The sequence below is a fragment of the Prionailurus bengalensis genome, chromosome B3, assembly GCF_016509475.1.
Source record: "Prionailurus bengalensis isolate Pbe53 chromosome B3, Fcat_Pben_1.1_paternal_pri, whole genome shotgun sequence".
NCBI lineage: Eukaryota > Metazoa > Chordata > Mammalia > Carnivora > Felidae > Prionailurus > Prionailurus bengalensis.
Window position 1 is genome coordinate 85,302,308 of NC_057355.1, and position 19,359 is coordinate 85,321,666.

The window sequence follows — 19,359 nt, forward strand, 5'->3', positions numbered from 1 at the left end:
CTCCCTCCTACAGAGCTTTTCATTATGCCTGATGCACTCAACTTCTAAGCTCTTCTGAGAAAAAAAATAACTGAAGAGGCAAGAGGTAGAAAAATGAGCTTGTTAGCACATTAGAAGTGAAGTATCTTGGTGGGCCCTAGAAATTCCCAGTGGTGTGTTAACTTATCACTCTATGCATGCTGGCACTGATAGTCTCCCAATTGATCACTCTCTTTTCGCACCAAAGGTGCTGCCAGGAAGCAAAGGCTGAAGGCCCACAGGAGAACAGTCTGCTATCAAAACAAGCTGTTTTTAAAAGTCTGCTTGAATGGGTAAAATGCTTCATGAAAAGTAGGGTGGAGACACCTACCTGCTTTTAAAATGCTCTACTTTCAGAGGGCCTATAAATGAAGTATTTTACTTTATCTTATTATATTTACACAAGAATTAGGCAGAAAGAAAGCAAATGTTAATATTTCTAAAGCCAGGAGAATATTTCCAATGTAGTAAAATTTATTAAAGCAAGAAATGAATATCTACGTAAAATACACTTGCAGTGTAATTCTATTTCACTATACAAAACTCTGAAGAAACCCAAATATAAAGCTATACAAACTAAAATTATCCAGCTATAATGTATTCATTTTGTATAAAAACACATGATGTATTTATTTAATGTATTTAATCTTCATTAAGTAAAATGATGCTTTCTAAAAACGATTTCTAATTCAAGTCTAGGTGGCAGAGTGAAAACAATCATTAATGGTTGAATTTAAATGAAAAACTGCACCATGTATCACATGTTAGGCAGGCTAATGTCTGAAAGTTTCCTTTTTTTTTTTTTTTTTTTTTTTTTTGGTAACTCACTTTCTAAAAGCTAAATATTCTTTATAATTTTCCAAGTTTGATGTAGCCAGATTAACAACAACATCAAAACAAACTAACTTAATCTATAGTACTTACATTTTCCCCCCTTTCAGAAAATATATATTAAGGAGACACAAGGAACTTTAACACTTAAACCACAGTTCGAATCTATAAACAGGATGTTTTGTGATTGAGATGATGATAAAGTTAAACACAGTGCTGTTAGCATCTGCAATGGCAAACATAATCCAAAGCCATTAATTCCTATATCTCCTCATAATAGATTAGAACACTTATTCCTTAAAAGGCAACTCTCTAGGGAAGAGTTATTAGTACCTATAAATTGGGTGACATACACAAACTTGACGGCTAGCAAAAACAGGATAGCTCAAGCTATATTCCTATTGTGAGTGCATGTTGCCATTGACATTGAAATTAAAAAACTGAAATGGGTGAGATAAAAAGGGAATGATAAACAAATTCAAAAACACAATTTAAAGTACAAGTTTAAGTTGAATTAAGGTTTTTGTTGTAAATTTAAAACAACCTCAGCCAAAACTAGCTAACAAAAAGCCATTTGATGAGGGAGACTTTTAGCTGGTAGGAATCTTTAATACAGAACCAGCCAATCAAAAGAAATAACACACAGGTGCTGCAATCAGCAATATAATTATCCACTAATCCTCCTTCCTTCTACTTTCTGCAAAAGCAGAAAAGGGGGGAATATTACTATTCTAAAATTAATAAAGGGAACTAAACATTTTCTGTAGTATAAATACTTTAAACCTAATCTGTGCTTAACATTATTATTCATTTTAAGTAACTACTTTTGATTCTAAACTTACATATGAAATTATTTATGGCTCTGTGTCACTGTATCAAGACCAGCTGTCAAGAACTAGGGTTCAATTTCTGCCTGGTCCTGGAAAGAGATGCATGAATTCTCCGTGCTGCAGTTTTTCTATATGTTAAATGGGGATACCACCACCTGCTCCTATTTATGTAATAAGGATATTGAAGATAAAGGATATAAATATAGGGTAACCCAAAAGTCCCCCTACATCTGTGCTGAAAATGGTTTTTCTGGCTTTTGGCTCAAGTCTTTGTAAATAGCAGGTGCTGTCTCCCTGAGGGCAATTTTCGATGTCTGTTTACGAAATATACCTGTATTTATGCACAAGAACTCTGATAATATTTCTTGTTTGTGGTATGTACTGAGGGCCTTTTGACCTATTTTGATGAGAGGAAACGGATTTCTCATGAGAAAAAAATATGAAGAAAAGCTACTGCAGGAGGATAATGCATTTTTCAATTTTACTAGTGTACAGGGATGATATACGAAAGGTAGATTTTTTTTTTTTTTTTAAGTTTGAGAGACAGTGTGCGCAGGGTAGAAAGAGAGGGATGAAGAGAAAATCCCAAGCAGGCTCTGTACCATCGGCATAGAACCTGACATGGGGCTCGAACTCATGAACCGTGAGATCATGACCTGAGCTGAAATCAAGAGTCAGATGCTTAACTGACTGAGCTACCCAGGCGCCCCAAAAGGTAGATTTGGTTTTGAAGAAGCAACAACGCTTCATTCTCTACAATTTTCTTAATATGATTCTGAACTGCTTTTACTGTTAGAAAAGGCAAAACTTTCAGGGTGCCTGGGTGGCTCAGTTGGCTAAGCATCTGGGATTCTTGACTCTGGCTCAGATCATGATCCCAGGGTTGTGGGATGAAGCCCCACATCAGATTCCGCACTGAGTGTGGAGCCTGTCTGAGATTCTCTTCCTCTCTCTCTCTGTCCCTCTCCCCCACTGGCTTGCTTGCTCTAGCTAGCTAAGGGCAAAACCTTCAGTTTTGTGATCACTACTTTCATGGCATGGCCAATAGATTTTACAAACATTTAGCTCAACTGTAATTTGTGACTAGTCTCAAAAAAAAAATGGAAGTGTGTATGTATACATTATAATGCACATAGGAAGAATATGAAGCATTTTTCACAAAAAGGAGTAATGAAAATTATAATTGTAAACATATATATGAGACCTATCACCACTTAATTTCCTCTTAAGTTCAGATTTAAGGTTTTCTTTCCTAAACAAGATAAAAAAATATTGGCTCCTTTTAAAGTGAAGGCAAAGTATGGAATGTTTATATCTGTACTCAATATCATAGCCTCAGGGATTTAAGGCCCATTCTGAAATTCCTAATTTAGTTAAGCACTTGCCTGCACTCATATATTTCTGTGATTTCTTTGCTGTTTTAGCACATAGGAATTTTATTTCCTTTTTTTGTATAGATTTTCCCAAGAACAGAGGGAGGAGAATTCTGCCTATTAAAAAAAATTGGAGAGTACTACTTATGATATTCACCACATTTCTAAGATGGCTGGTAGATTGAAATTGGCTATGGTGAAAGTTTTCACATCATAGGACTCGACAAATGCCACAAATCAGGGCTTCTTCCCTTCTTTCAGCACCAGTTACTAAACAACAAGTATTCTCCTGCCACTTCCTCCCCACCCCGTCCCCCTCCCCGTGTAGGCTTCATGCCCAATGCAGGGCTTGAACTCACAACCTTGAGATCAAGTTCCTGAGCTGAGATCAATCAAGATCAAGAGTTGGACGCCTGACAGACTGAGCCACCCAGGCACCCGCCCCCTCCCAAGTATGCCTTTGTCTTTGTGCTTGTTCTAACAAACTAGCAGGGACACTAATGTCATGGGGCCAGAGGCCATGTCTTTTATTATCTTTCCATATCCAGCACCTAACACAAGACCAGAAGTACTTGATGTTTATAAATTATAGAAGGAATGAATAAAGTTTTCACAGTCGATTAGAAGACTGTTATGCAAACAACCCCTTCCTTGAACCCCAATTTAGATCTCCAGAAGCAAAACCTTTTGGGGCCAATATAGTTGGGACTTTCCTAAGATTGGATTTAGAGACAGAGTTTGAATCCTTGTGAGAAAGTTTGGTTCCATCCCACCCTTGATCTTGCTGACCTTCTCTGGAAGAAGAAAAAGTGAATAAAATACAACATATATATACATAAGGTATAATATTAAGAAAAAAGAAAACTAATAACTTAAAAAAATCATAATTGTTAAAGAAGAAATCCTATAAATCTTGAAAGTAATTACAACTCATTACAATTTAGCACTGAAATGTTTTACCCCATTGGTTGTGACAACTTTTTAAATTTAAAGAAATCTTTGGGGTGCCTGGGTGGCTCAACTGGTTAAGCATCCAACTCTTGGTTTTGGCTCAGGTCATGATCTCACGGTTTGTGAGTTTAAGCCCTAGCTGGCCTCAATGCTGACAGTGCAGAGCTTGCTTGGGATTGTCTCTCTCTCCCTCTCTCTCCCAAAATAAATAAATAAACTTAAAAAAAAATCTTTAAATTTTGCATAAATTCTACAGTGGTATGAGACAACAAATTTAGTTAATAAGCTATTTCTATTCATTTCAATGGCCATCTGTAAAGAAAGGAGAAAGGGAAGAAATGTTAAGAAAATCTCTAGATAAAAATCAGCGAAGGGTAATTTCAAAACCATTTTAGGCAGATTTCCAAAACTGCTCTGGCACACTATAAGAACACAGGTAATAACACCCTTGAAAAATAATACTCAGAATTTTAAATATTTAGGTTTTTAAAAAGACTATCTTGAGAGGCATGCCAGGGCATCATTTATTGAGAGTATTTTGGGACAGTCCGAACTAGAGGAAGTATACAACAATCATCTACCAACATTTCTTTCAGTAAACTTAGCAAAATCGTTATAAAACGTTTGTTCACAATAAGCCTTGCCTGGATGGAGAATACAAACATAGATTTGCTCAGAAAAACAAAGCTGCTGATATGTAGAGTCAGCATTAGAACTTTGGTCATTTAATAGTCCAGTGCTCTTTTCTATATCCAATCTCAATGATTTCAGTTTTGTATGGAGAAAAGAAAGGTATAGGAAGCATTTTAGTTAGTTCAAGTATGGCCAACAAAATGTTAGCTTAAATTTGAGGACTGGCAATTTTTTAAAGATGTTTATATACAAGAACATTATATGTAATACATAAAAATTCTTGGCACACTCTAATAAAAATGAGAAAATAAACCACATTTGGCTTTTTAGTTCGAAAAGGCCCTGAAATATCTTCAAATATTCTGAAGCGATGTCCTTACACAGGGTCTTAGAGAAATAATGCAAAATAATTTTATTGATATAGGATATATGTAGATATATTTTGCAAGTACATCTCAAGGATCATGTGGCTAATTTATTTGCAGTAATAAAGGGGCATGTTTTCTTGAAATATACAGGGCAATTAAGTATCCCATGAACTATTTACTAGGCATGGCTCACCTATAAGATGAAAGTAATATACTTGCTTACATTATAAAGCATCTGGTAAATTAATAGTCCATTTCTTTCTTACAGTAGCTAATTTCATCAAGAAACATGCAGTGTAGCTCATATTCAGTAAAAATAAAATTCCTCCAATAGAACAAATCTTGGTATTAATATTGTTTATTTGTACTATGTTAATAGAAATTCTTCTGAAAGTCTGCAACAGGTCATAACAAATTATTGTGTATGATTTTTATGATGCATTATATTAATCAAATTCTTTAGTAGTTGCCACTACGCAATGAGGGAAAAGCTGTGATTTGTCAGAGTAGACAAAGCTGGGCTTTAATCCATCCTTTTAACCATACTGCCAAGTCTATATTGTTTTCACTGCGTCTCAATTAGGAGACAGGCAGGACACCTGGTACTTCTTTATCTAAGTCCCATGGGCTGCCAGATGACTCAAAATCCATAACAGGTGCTAAGGCAGTGTGAGGATAGTCCTATTATTGAAAGCTGGAGTTGAATAAAATTTGGACCATATATAATTGCTCATAAATCAGCCAATTACTAAATGAAAACATTAAGTAAAAAGTTGATAAGCTCAATTCTACCAAAGTTCATGTAAATACATTTAAAAAGATTAACCTTAAATAAATAGGATTAAAAATTTAAACCTCCCTAAAGGTTCTAAAAATCCTTCCTGATTTAATAATCCAATAATCACTGATGGTTTCTAAAAAGCACTAATATGATTATGGAATATGTGTATCTATTCCACTTTCATGAAAGTTGTATGAAGTAAAACATCTAAAAGAAAAACTAAGTTACCTAGATTTCAAATTTAATATGAAGTTAAAATTTTAGACTTTCATTCTTGGTAAGATGTACTTAAAAATGTTATCGTACATAATAACAAGACTTTCACAGTCAACAGAACTGCTTCAGAATCACAAGTGTTAGATTAAGAGTTTAAAAAACATTGGGGGATGACTAGAAACAATCTGTATTGTTCCTTTTGGTAACAAAAATTTCAATACATTAAAGTTGAGGAAATGAACTTATGTGTTTGAACTAAATACTAAACTTGGACTCTTGTTAGAAGACTGCAAAAGGGAAAAAAATTACTAAATAAGTGAAATTTTACAGTGTACAATTACTTACGTGTTATCTCTCCCTAAATGTGTACTAACTTAATTAAGATTTTGTTTAAATGCTGTAATTATCAGGAGTACAGAAAAAGTGATTTATTATCATGGTAAGTAGTTACAAAGTACAACAAACTGTCATTTAAGACTGTGTCATAGAATCTATGATAAACAGTATATTGGCTTAAACTAATGCACTATATGCCCCTAGGGAATGATGGGCTTAGAGACTGGACTTTAACATCAAAATCTACCCATTAATCTTGACTTAAATATAATCTACTCTGCAGTAAAAGGAAGAATGGGCATTCAATGAATTACTGGTTTTGAAATACTGCACTGGTGTCCATTTACTAAAAGCATTTAAGGGGACATGAGGAGATGGAGCACTAGTACCTTTTACAGACTGTTACCATTTCACAAAACATGCATTTGATTTTCCACCAACTTAGCAAGAGCATCCCATTAAAAAAATTATAAACTAAAAAAGTTTTCTGAAAATATCTCTGATCCTTTTAAAGGACATGTTGTTGCATAAGGTATAATATTGCAATATAATTTGGTCAACTTAAGTTCAGATGAAATAATCATCTATGGAAATATGCTGTAGGCTTAAAAAAGCTCTAATTTTTTTTTTAGGATTGGTTGTAGATCATTGTTTCTTTGCATCAGAACCACCAACTGCTTGATTTGACTGACCAGAAAATGCAAACACCAAGAGTAGTGTTTATACAAATATCATGGCCCACAATGCTTCATAAAAAGGGAAACCCTCGTATTTTTAAAGATACTCAAAACAGACTTCAAGGAGAGAGAACCAGGAGTGACTGAAATAGTTACCAGCTACTCATTTAAATGATAAATCTGGTATTTAACCTTAAGATTTGCTGACTAGTTTATCTATAATGATTATTTTAGCACTTGCAATTGTTATGCATAAGATTAATTTGCATTTCTACATTAATACAGCTTATAGGTATTCAGATGATATTTGGGAATTCTAAAAAGCATAGTATAAAGGAAATTAAGCCAAGTTTGTCTTTAACTTTATCTGATACATTAATTGTGGTGGTTTTTAATTCATTTTCCCTTCTTTTAAATTCAAACAAAATTTTTGTGAAGATTAAAAAAATATATTGTTTTTATCTAAACATAAAAATATCATAAAGCTAAACTGACTTTTGCTCTGCTATAATCTGGTGGGTTTAAAATAGATAATGGCATGTTAACAAGGCATTACTCCAGGTGGTTGCTTAAATATATTTATTTGCTTTCTTTTTGATAGTAGGTATGTGCTAAATAAAAGTCAACACTCCTATCAAGACAGTAAATGTAGAAACATCAGTTCTACAACAGCTATTTTTGCTCCTTCTCTTTTCTGAACAGCAATTAGTAAAGCAACCCCTTCCCCTCCTCCCTAGTGCTGTCAAGCTGTTCAGAGCAGTTTGCAACTCGACAATGGTACCATTGTGAATGCTCTCTGGGCTTCCTTCCCACAGAGAGTTAAATGGGCAGTTCCTGCTGCCCATGATTGGTGTCCAGTGAAATAATACTCAAGAGCCAGGTTTTATCAGCTTCACGCCAAAGAAGTGAAGCCAGGGAACCCAAGCCTTCATATCATACTGGACCATATGCCAACCCTGATGGCCCCAAAGGTTTATCACTAAGAATCAGGATCCATCATGTCCCTTGTGAAATTTCACTTCACATACCTTATGTGAAATGCAAAGCTTCACTAAAAACCGAACCTTCTTTACAATTGGCATGAACAGATGGACGGTAACAGTGGTTTGGCAAGCAAAAGTTAAGATTTAAATAGGCTGTATTCTAGTGTTTGAGAGGAAAAAGCAGTTAGAAGAAAATGGGGAGATTTGTGACCCATAGTTTAATTTTAATTCCATTATTGAGTTATTAAAAATTCAATGGCAAAAGCCCTTATGTTTAGTAAAAGGAAAAGAATGGATTAAAAGCACTGCAATTCCTATGTCAAACAAGGTTAAAGACTAATTTCAGCTTTACATCCTTCATTCTTTGCTATCTGAAATCCCCAAATAGCATCTAAATCTGTTTTTATATTAAAGACTAAAATAAAACTTGTAAAATATGTAGTAGGTGTAGTGAATGATAATATGAACATACCAGTGCACCTTAATCACCAATCAAAAAAAAAAAAAAACCAAAACGTAAGGGTTTAACAGGAAAAAAAAAATCCCTGTTCTATCACAGGTAAGAATTTAATAAAGATGGAAGTAAAGAAACTTCAAGTTCTATGATTTTTTTTATTTTTTATTTATTTTTGAGAGAGAGAGAGAGAGAGAGAGAGAGACAGACAGACAGACAGACAGACAGGAGGGAGGGAATCCCAAGCAGGCTCCACGCTGTTAGTGCAGAGCCCAGTGTGAAGCTTGATCCCACAAACTGTGAGATCATGATCTGAGTCGAAATCAAGAGTCTGCTTAACTGACTGAACCACCCAGGCGCCCCAAGTTTTGTTATTTTTAAAGACTTTTTGCTCAATACCCGATAGAGTTCTCTACCTTCTTTCTGTTACACTGTGATATGAACCAATTGTTAAGACTGGCATATGTAGGGGCGCCTGGGTGGCTCAGTCGGTTAAGCGTCAGACTCTTCATTTTGGCTCCTGTTGACTTGTGGTTCATGGGATTGAGCCCCACACTGGGCTCTGTGCAGACAGCACGGAGCCTGCTTGGGATTCTCTGTCTCCCTTTCTTTCTGCCCCTCTCCCACTCATGCTCTCTCTCAAAACAAACAAACAAACAAAAAAGGTTGGCATATGCAGACCACACTGCCACTCTGGATTCGACAAAGCAGGTAAGAGATGGTGAGGTGCTTTCCTTTCCTTTGCTATTTTTGTTGTGAAGCCAATGTACTATCAGACTAGGATAAAAAAAAAAACAAACCAAAAAATCAAAAAACACTTCATTCATCAGTAACAAAGTATAATAATGTGTAAAAGCACAACAATGTATAAAAGTACTTTACAGGAAAAGTGTAAAGAAGGCCTGTTATGCAAAAATATAAGTCTATCATATAACTAGATTATGAAAGGCTCAAGTGCCTTTTTGAAATGGCAGATATGCGTAAATATTATCAAAACACTTAGAGAACTTCTTAGTCTCATTAAGAAAAATAATACTAGTTATTAGCCTGGCAATTACTGTATACTTAAGTATAAAAAATACTTTAAATAATAATCTAACTTATTTTAGAAAGGCTTTACTATAAAAGGAAAATACATTCAAGCTGTGCTCTGCTATTCAAGAGGTAAAAATTATATAAAAGCAGAAGGAACTGTCACCTTAGACACCGGCTGTTATATTATTGGTAGTAACATTAAAAAATCAAGTTTATGGTTTGGTTTTGATTTTTCTGCTTGACTACATTTTCTGGTTTTGACCTCAGCTGCTATTACTCTTCCCTTTGTTTTATATCACCTGGTAGTGAGGAACTCCTTGTGTTTCTTAGCCACATTACACTTTTAGCCCTTCATGCCTCAGTAAAACCATTCCTAATTCTTCCTCCCTACTATCCTCTCCCACTGTAATAAAATTAATCATCTTTACCATCTTATTTTGTAGGTATCACTATTGCCGGACTGCTCATCAGAGGGCATTTCATTCATTCACTCATTCTTTCATCCATCTACCTATCCCCATACCTACCTACCCACCCACAGGGCTCTCTCTTTCTCCTGTACCAGACTATAAGCTCCATGAAAGCAGTAACTATCTTGCTACCCCTAGCTTTTCTCTCACACCACTTCCCATATAGAAGGTAGTCAATAAATACTTGGTGAAAAAAAATGAAAGATCCAAAATTGCTTTTTTGGGATGAAGAAATATAGACTTTTTCTTTTTTCCCTTACATGAACAAGGTTGGATGCCATTATCAGATGCCATTCAACTTCTATTGAGATAATCACTTTTCCCCCCTTTTATAATGACTTATTTCATAGATTTTTATTTATTTCTGAAAGGATCTTAAACATACTTAGTCATTTTGCTGTTGTTCAATATAGCTTTTTTTTTAATACTTAAATTTGTCATTGGTGTATTGAATGTTTTTGGTAGAGAATAACAATTGAAAATATCTGTATAATTAATATAATGATAATAGAAATAGAAGTTGGTCATATACTGAAGTCATTTTTGTGAGCTCCCATTGTTTAAATATAGGAAAAGTAATTATTATTGGTCTACATTAGTAAAATGATAATCTCTAGAGAACATTAAGATGCCATTTTCAGACATTGGTTCAATTCTATAGAATAAGTTTCATTATTATCAAAAATTCATTATGTATCAGAGAGATTTATATTTACTGCTTTTATATCTTTTTGAAGGACAAAGGCAGACTTGCTAGACCTAAACTAACACCTTTAAAGGTATACAATAAAATATTCCCACACTGACTGTAAGGAAGCCTCTCAAAATACCACTAACATCATCAATAGGCCCTTATTGCTATTCCTTAAAAAGAACAGCTGAACAAATTAAAAGTGATACAAGAATACATTAGAGTCATAATAGAAATGTTGCACATATCCAGGGTTCCTGTGTAAATAATTACTCTGTGTGCATACATAGACTATAAGCTTTGGCAGTAAAATCCAGGCCAGGGGAGAGGGATGCTTAATTACAAGCTTAAAAAAAAACAATCTTCAATAGCAGTGCCCATGTCTTTAACACAGGAGACTGAAGCCGGCTCCCATGACAGAGCACATTGTTAAGTAAATAAGTACCTTTGTCAGCTCTTGGAGAGGTCCTACTACAATGATTAATATCAAAGGCACGAGGGCTGCAAGCACTTCCAAAGCCACAAAACCTGGATCACTTAGTTGATAAGGCATTTTATTTAAAGAACCATTTTCTCTTTTTTGAAGTATGAATGACCATAATCATAAATCTTAGAGTTTGTAACAAATAACCAGTTTGTCCATGAAGTTTAAGATTTTCGTTTAGAAAGTAGGTAGAATGAATGGCACTTACAAGATATTGAGGGCTCCTAATGGAATGAATCAGTGACGTAGGTGGTGCAAAGGTTTAAGTAAAACTAAAGACCTCAGTAATATGTACACTCCTACCGCCACCCCCCACAGCTCTCCTGTGGCTGCTGCCTTCCTTGCCATTCAGCAGCAAGTATAAGCCTTCAGGACTACAGCCATGGCTGCCTTCCTCCTCGGGGGCTGTGTGTGAGGGACACCAAATCGTACTCTTCCTAAGACGACATCTGTCACTTCATCAAGACACAAGTGTCTTAGCTCTGTTTTCTCCTTGACAGATCTTGCTTTCCCTCCCCTTCCTCTGACTGTAAGAAGTGGATGGAGAAACCTCACTGATTATTGATCTCTGATTATTTTCATTAAACCAAATGTTCTCTAATAAAAATATAATGATGAATCAGTCAAAATACAGCACTCTTGTGTCTACCCTATTCTGGCTTGGTCATGTTATCAGATAGTTTCTATTGCTCTTAGGTTTCCAGCATGCTCTTAGAGTTGTAGCCTAGGCTAATATAAACCACAAATTATAACAACAAAAACAAAAAAATGTTTTTAAAAGTACATTGGGAAATGAGTAGAAATTTTGTTAAAAGGAAAAAATGAATAGTTAATCTACCCATGAATAATCTACCCATGAATCCATCTACCCTACCCTGTACTATTACCCAAATTGCTAGCCACTTACTGCTGTGCTGAAAGTCAGTAAAACCAGTTTAAGTAAGACTCATTAATATGTGCACACACATGGTAAGTCCTATAACAAATGTTTTAAGACTAGAAGGAAATCTTTTTTTTTTTTTTTTTTTTTTTACAAAGTTACTTTGTTTGGGTCATACAGAATGAGTATATTAGGTGGAAGACAGTAGAGAAGAGCATTCTTGGGGCAAAAACAGAGAAAAAGAGAAGGGCATTTAGGGATGATAAATATGGTCTAGCTAGACCCATGTAGGGTGTCCTGGGTGTCAGTGTGGTGGGAGATGAGCACAAGGATGGGGGGGGGGCAGAGCTGGAAGGAGTACAGGTATGTTTGACAAAACTACAGTGAGAAATATGAGGTTGGGAGGGTTAATAAGCTAGTAACAACTGCTTGCACGTAGCCAAAGAATTCAGATAAGAATTGCAGTACACGGTCGAGCCATCACAAGTCTTTTAGTATACTTATATTTGTGTTTTAGAGGAGTATCTCCAGTATAGAGGATAATAATATCACCATCAAGTACGAGGTAGCTACCATTTTCTGAGCTCTTGCCACATGACAGGCTGCTTAGTGCTTCATCTAGATAATTTCACCTAATCCTTATAACAGTGTTGAGTTTGGTACTCTTTTTTTTTACAGATTAAAATAAAATTAGACAAAGACAGTGACACACTTATTAAGTGGTTCTGGACTCAGAAGCCCAGGCTGATTTCCCAACAATCAGCTTCCATACTTCAAAATATAATTTATAAATTAAGGACAGTCCATATTTATGAATATTATCTTTCTGAAGAAATAATCTTCAAAACACAGTATACATAAAATTATGTAGTTTCTCAATAAACTCACTTTCTTCTTAACATGAAATGGCAGCAATATTGATGGGCCTCCCTAAGAGGTTTTATAATGTTCTATCATAATGAATGGCAAACTACATTAGTGGAGCCAATCAATTACATTTCATTTCATTTTGGCTCTCATACTTTTGCAACAAGTTCTTTACATTTGAGTAGTTGAACTGCAGGGATAACAAACTGTGACTAATTGAAGAATGATCATTGACTTCTGGTAATTTGTCTGATAAAGTTAAACAGAAACCCAATTCTGGCATTTACAAAAAGGTCAAATCTAAACAGATTAGAAGAAATCAAATAATATTGGTTCAGCAGGAAAGAATATTAAACCTAGGAAGAATGTGTTTTTTTAAGGATGCCGTTTAACTTTATAATATCCCCCATACTGAGTATTTCAGAATATCACATATGTACATATATGCATGCATGCATACATACATACACATAAAGCCCCAAAATACAAATTACAAGAATTATAACATACATATTGCATTCCATCTACTAAAATCTCATCCTCTGAGGCCCAGATTTTCTATGCATTCTTCTCTTATTTTCTTACTTTGAAAGCAATGACTTCTTCTTTGGAACTCCTAGAGCATTTTATCTTATAACCCTACTATCCTGTGTTATATTTTATCTTGTGTTATAATTATTAATTTACATTATTCTCTCTCCTATTAAATTATAAGCTTATTGGAGAAACAATTATCATCTATAGTTGAACCCTTCAACAACGTGTAGGTTACCAACACCCCATGTAGCCCTAAAATCTGTGTATAACTTTTGACTTCTCCAAAACTTAACTACTAATAGCTTACTGCTGATAGGAGCCTTACTGGTAACAGTTGATAAACACGTATTTTGTATATTATATGCATTTCATACTTTATTTTTTAAAACAGAGGTATACATTAAATTTTTTTAATGTTTATTTTTGAGAGAGAGAGACAGAGCATGAGTTGGGGAGGTGCAGAGAGACAGGGAGACACAGAATCCAAAGCAGGCTCCAGGCTCTGCGCTGTCAGCACAGAGCCCAACGTGGGGCTTGAACCCATGGACTGCAAGATCATGACCTGCTAAGTCTGACATTTAACCCAATGAGCCACCCAGGTGCCCCTATATTTTATATGTTTATTTATTTATTTTGAGAGAGAGTGGGAGACAGGTAGAGAGAGAGGGAGAGAAAGAATCCCAAGCAGGCTCCTTGCTGTGCTCAGCACAGAGCCTGACACAGGGCTCAATCTCATGTCTATGAGATCATGACCTGAGCCAAAATCAAGTCAGATGCTTAACTGACTGAGCCACCCAGGTGCCCCTCATACTGTATTCTTGAAGTAAGCTAGAAAAAAAAGTTAAGAAAACCATAAGAAAAAATACATTTACAATAGTATACAGTATTTATTGAAAAAAAAAATCCACATATAAGTGGACCTGCACAGTTCAAACCTATGTTGTTCAAGGCTCAACTGTGATTTGTCTCTACATGTCTCTCAAATCTTTACTACAATCATAAAAGTGATCAGTAATTTTTTTTAAGTTTATTTATTTTGAGAGAGAGTATTTATTTTGAGTGTATGTGTGCACATGCAAGTGGGGGAGGGGCAGAGAAAGAGAGGGAAAGAGAGAATCCCAAGCAGGCTCCTTGCTGTCACTGCAGAGCCTAATGTGGGACTTGGTCTCACAAACCGTGAGATTATGACCTGAGCTGAAATCAAAAGTCATATGCTTAACCAACTGAGACACCCAGACGCCCCAGTAAATATTTTTGATAGAAGACAAAGAGTTCTATCTCTTGAACTGGTGGTGGTTAAACTGTAATTATTCACCATATAATACATTTAGAATTTATGTACTTTTCTCAAATTATATTTTACAGTAAAAAAGGTTAAAAAGAAATATTTAAGAAAAATGGGACATGTGAGATGGTTAATTTTACATCAACTTGGCTAGATCATGGTATCCAGTTTTTGGTTAAACACCAGTCTAGATGTTGCTGTGAAGTTATTTTTTTAGAGGCAATTACCATTTAAAATCAAGAGACTTTGGTGGCTCAGTTGAATGACCGACTCTTGATTTCAGCTCAGGTCATAATCTCATGGTTTGTGAGTTCAAGCCCCACATCAGGCTCTGCTCTGACAGCACAGAGTCTGCTTGGAATTGTTTCTCTCTCCTCTTTGTCCCTCCCATGCTCACTCTCTCTGTCCCTCAAAATAAATACATAAATATTAAAAAAAAAATAAAATCAGAGGCTTTGAGTAAAGCAGATTACCTCTATCACGTATGTGGGTGCACCTCAACCAATTAATCAAAGGCATTGAGAGAAAAGACTGAGGTCCCCACAGAAGTAAGGTATTCTACCTCCAGATGACTTCTGACACAGATTACAATATCAACTCTAGCTAGGAACTCCTGCACGTTTCAGACTTGCCAGTCCCCACAATCATGTGAGCTAATTCCTTAAAATTAATCTTTCTCTATCTAGGTATACACTTCCATCTAATTGATTCTGTTTCTCTGAGAACCCCAATACAACATGATTATATACTGTAACTTCTAAAAATTTCTTTGTATGATAAATCTCACGTTAAAAAAAAGAGACAGTACATACATGATAGCATCATATTTAACATTTGTACATACTTGAAATGTCTCTAGGATCGTAACAAATAATTGCTTTTAAATTTTTACTTAATGTATAGAGTCATGATAGCTAAGATCATGAAATTAGTACTTTGTAATTATTATTCCCACTACAAAAAAGCCAAAAGAAAGAAACAACCCAATCCCAATCTGCGCGCGCGTGCGCGCACGCGCGCACACACACACACACACACACACACACACACACACACACAGGTTAACTAACAAATGATGGCTAAGATCAACCTGAAATTCCCCTCAGGGCCGATGGTTACCCAGAATCTGCCTATTCTTCCTCCCCAGCATTGCATTTCAATTCTAATTGCATGATCAAACCAACAAATTGAGCTCGAGACCAAAAAAAAAAAAAAAAAAAAAAAAAAGCCCCTAGCTGACAAAGACCAAGGTTGCAAGAAAATGTTTTTCAAGTACAAGTAATGCAAGAAATGACAAGTGAAGTGAAGGAGAGGTTTCAAAGCTTGAAAGACAGTCATCAATACTGACAGATTACTGTAATTCTGGCTGCCAGCATGATCGATTTGGACAGCATATGACAATCAATATTGTCCTCATTTAGTGAACAACATTAGATTCATAGTTACAGAAGATGTTCCCAGGATAAAATTTAAACTGTATTTAATGATCATAAATAGCACAATTTATGCTGTGGAATCTTTGTGGGTACTTTCACTGGGCATAAAATAACTAACGCAGCAGTACAATTATCCAAATATAAGTGAGTTTATTACATATTCTTTTATCCTCTTATTTCTCTTATTAAAGTAGTAACTGGTGGTTTTCAAAGCCTACTTCTATTTCAGTTTCTTTTGTAATTTCTGTTAAATTCTATTGATCTGTTTTAGGACACGTGATTTTTTTTCCTTAATGGGAACTTACCTGGATTTGTCAAAAAACATACATTGTAAAATTTAATGTATTTCTGAAATATATATATATTTTTTAAAATTAAAAGACATCTGTAATTCAAGATCTTAATAACATCTAGTTGTAATTTAGTATATAAGGTTTCATCGAAAAATCAAGCAATCTACCTGTGTGAAATCATTTTCCCTGATACTTAGAATATAGAACTTTATGAATCTTTGTAAAAGATGACTATTTTTCAGATTAGCAAAGGCTAAGAGTATCTTTATATCCTTACATAGTATGGGGAAATCATTTCCATATGGCTTCTAAATTCAAGCTTCCAAGTCAAGAAAAATTTCTTTGATTTGACTTTATGTTTTTATTCTGTGTGTTCCAGAAGCAGTTTTGCTGATGGAAATTGCTCATATTGGCTGTGTAAATAGTGTTCATGTTTACTCTTTACATCTGAAATTATCTCTCATCTTAGAAATTTTCTCCAATGTTGTATCTATTAATGTCTCAGCAAGATTAACTAACTATTAAGAACTTCGTGAAATAGGCCTGAAAATCCAATCCAGTCAATTAACCTACCAACCAACCAAACATAAAAACTCAATTAGGCAATTCCTTGGTGTTGGGTAGAGTTGTTTTATATTGACTGTAATCTTTACACATAACAAAATTAATCACTGCACAAAATAATGTACCTTATTTCATTTCCTAAGCACATCCAAATTCATTACCTCATTTAATCTTGACAATAATTCTGAGATGGGTATTATCTTTTTTTACAAAGAAAGTGAGGTCTAGAGATTCTATGACTAGACCAAGATTACAAGGCAGAGCTTGAATTAAAATAATTATTTTCTAACTGCAAATCCAGCCACCATACCTCTAGTGTAACATGTAAATCTGAAATAGTTCTCAAAAGAGTATAAACTTAGGTGCAGGAAAAAGAAATTAAGTCATAGCCCCCAACACTTTTATTTTGCATTTTTAACTACTTGGTAAGGTGTACATCTTAAATATTTGTACTTCAGGCCAGAAATAGTTTGTGTTTGCTCAATAAATGGAGTTCCTGTTTTATGACACAAGAGGCAAATAGAATTTTCTACTACAATCTAATTTCTCTCTCACCACTTTCCCAAAAGATTTAAGGCATTCTTTCAACTGTGTCTTAAATGAAAGGGCGGAGGACACTAACCTTAGGATGAACATCAGGATCAGGCCAAGATCAGAAAGACAACCTCAGAGGAGTTGACAATGTGGATAAAATGAGCTTATGGGTAATAATCTGCACATTCCTTGTAGGATTAGCTACCTTTCTAGAGATATTCAGGAAATAATAAACTGAATCCCTACATTTCACAATGACCACTTCAAATCTGATCTTTCAACTTAAAGTGAAGATATAACTGTCACAAGTAAGAAATGCTATATAAATGTCATTAAGCTTAATCAATATATCATGCCATGATCCACCACCTATAATTCCATTTCACAGTGTCAGAATACATGAGAAATTACATAGGAATCAGATTGCTTAAGTCAATTTTCATCAAAAGAAGAGAATATATGTGGCAGACTTACGATAAATCCATTTCATGTGGAATAGAACTCAGGATATTTTAAAAAGCCTTCCCTGTGAAGCTTAACATCCACAATTTATTAAGAAAAATAATTGAAATGTTTTTAATCATATAGAAAAAGTATATGGAAATAGAAATTCATTTCAGAAAGCAATTAAAACTGTGTCCCAGGCATTGTTCTAAGAGCTTTATACATACTGACTCATTCAGATCTTATAACACAGTGAGCTAGGTGTTATCATCCTCATTTTATAGATATGGAAACTGAGGCTCAAATTATTTAAAAAAATATTCCCAAGGCTAGATAGCTAAGCATTTGAGTCCAGAAATCTGGCTCCAGGAGCCATGTTCTTTTTTTTTTTTTTTAATGTTTATTTTTGAGAGAGAGAGCAAGCGAACACGAATGGGGGAGGGGCAGAGAAAGAGAGAGACACATAATCTGAGGCAGGCTCTGTGCTCCTCCCACAGAGCCTGACGTGGGGCTCAAACCCACGAGCCACGAAATCATGACCTGAGCTGAAGTCAGACACTTAACCAACCCAGGTGCCCCTCCAGAAGCCATGTTCTTAAACACTCCATGTCCTCTCATACTTCCACGTCTTTATCTTGTTCCCTCTGCCTGGAATGCTCTTCTTAATCTCATCCACCTGATTACCTCTTACTCATCATCCTTCAATATTCAATCCTCACATTTCTGAGGCTGCTTCTCATTATACCTCCAAAACACTGTACATAACTCTGTTACAACACACGCACTAAAAACTGTATATTTCCTTAACTAGATTGAGTACTTTATGATCACTGTTAGGGTTATTTCTATACATGCATAGTATCAGAGTACCTAGCATGGGACCCTAATTAGTTAACCAAAAGATAAGTACTGATTAGTAGTGTATAAAAGAAAATACATCATTCACATATCACAACAGCACAAACACTGGGGAGGAACTCTATCTCTATATATCAGTAAACAGAAACTCAAAGGTACTGACCCATAAGACATACTTACCTTGGAAAGCAGACATGTATTAGAGTAGAAAGCATACTGTCAAAAAGGATACAAGTTTTGATACAGTGGAATCAGAGATTTTAGAGCACGGCTTGCATTTATAGCTGTTGCTCGAACCATAATGGGTAGAACTTTTCCATTCACAATAGCACCATCAAAAAGTGGACCAAAGAAGGGAACCTGATTGAGAAATTAGAACATAATTTTATACTCATATTGAAGAAAGGTTGTTATAAATAAGAACAATCAAGACACTGCACACAAAAATGTTTCTACTTCCTCTTTAGTTCTTCCTTCAGTAGAAATACTATTCAAGTTTAATTCTTTTCCATGATTCACACGAAGACAAT

The 19,359-nt window shown here is 35.0% G+C and overlaps 1 protein-coding gene across 10 annotated transcripts in view; it reads right to left on the bottom strand.

Annotated features, from left to right (window-relative positions):
- Positions 1-19,359, bottom strand: part of RALGAPA1 (Ral GTPase activating protein catalytic subunit alpha 1) — a 277,975-nt gene that overhangs the window by 12,193 nt on the left and 246,423 nt on the right. For all 10 annotated transcript variants that reach the window (XM_043556003.1, XM_043556001.1, XM_043556002.1 and 7 more), the window contains one exon: positions 19,062-19,189. In XM_043556003.1, the coding sequence (XP_043411938.1) occupies positions 19,062-19,189 (128 nt within the window). The remainder of the gene's footprint in view (positions 1-19,061; positions 19,190-19,359) is intronic.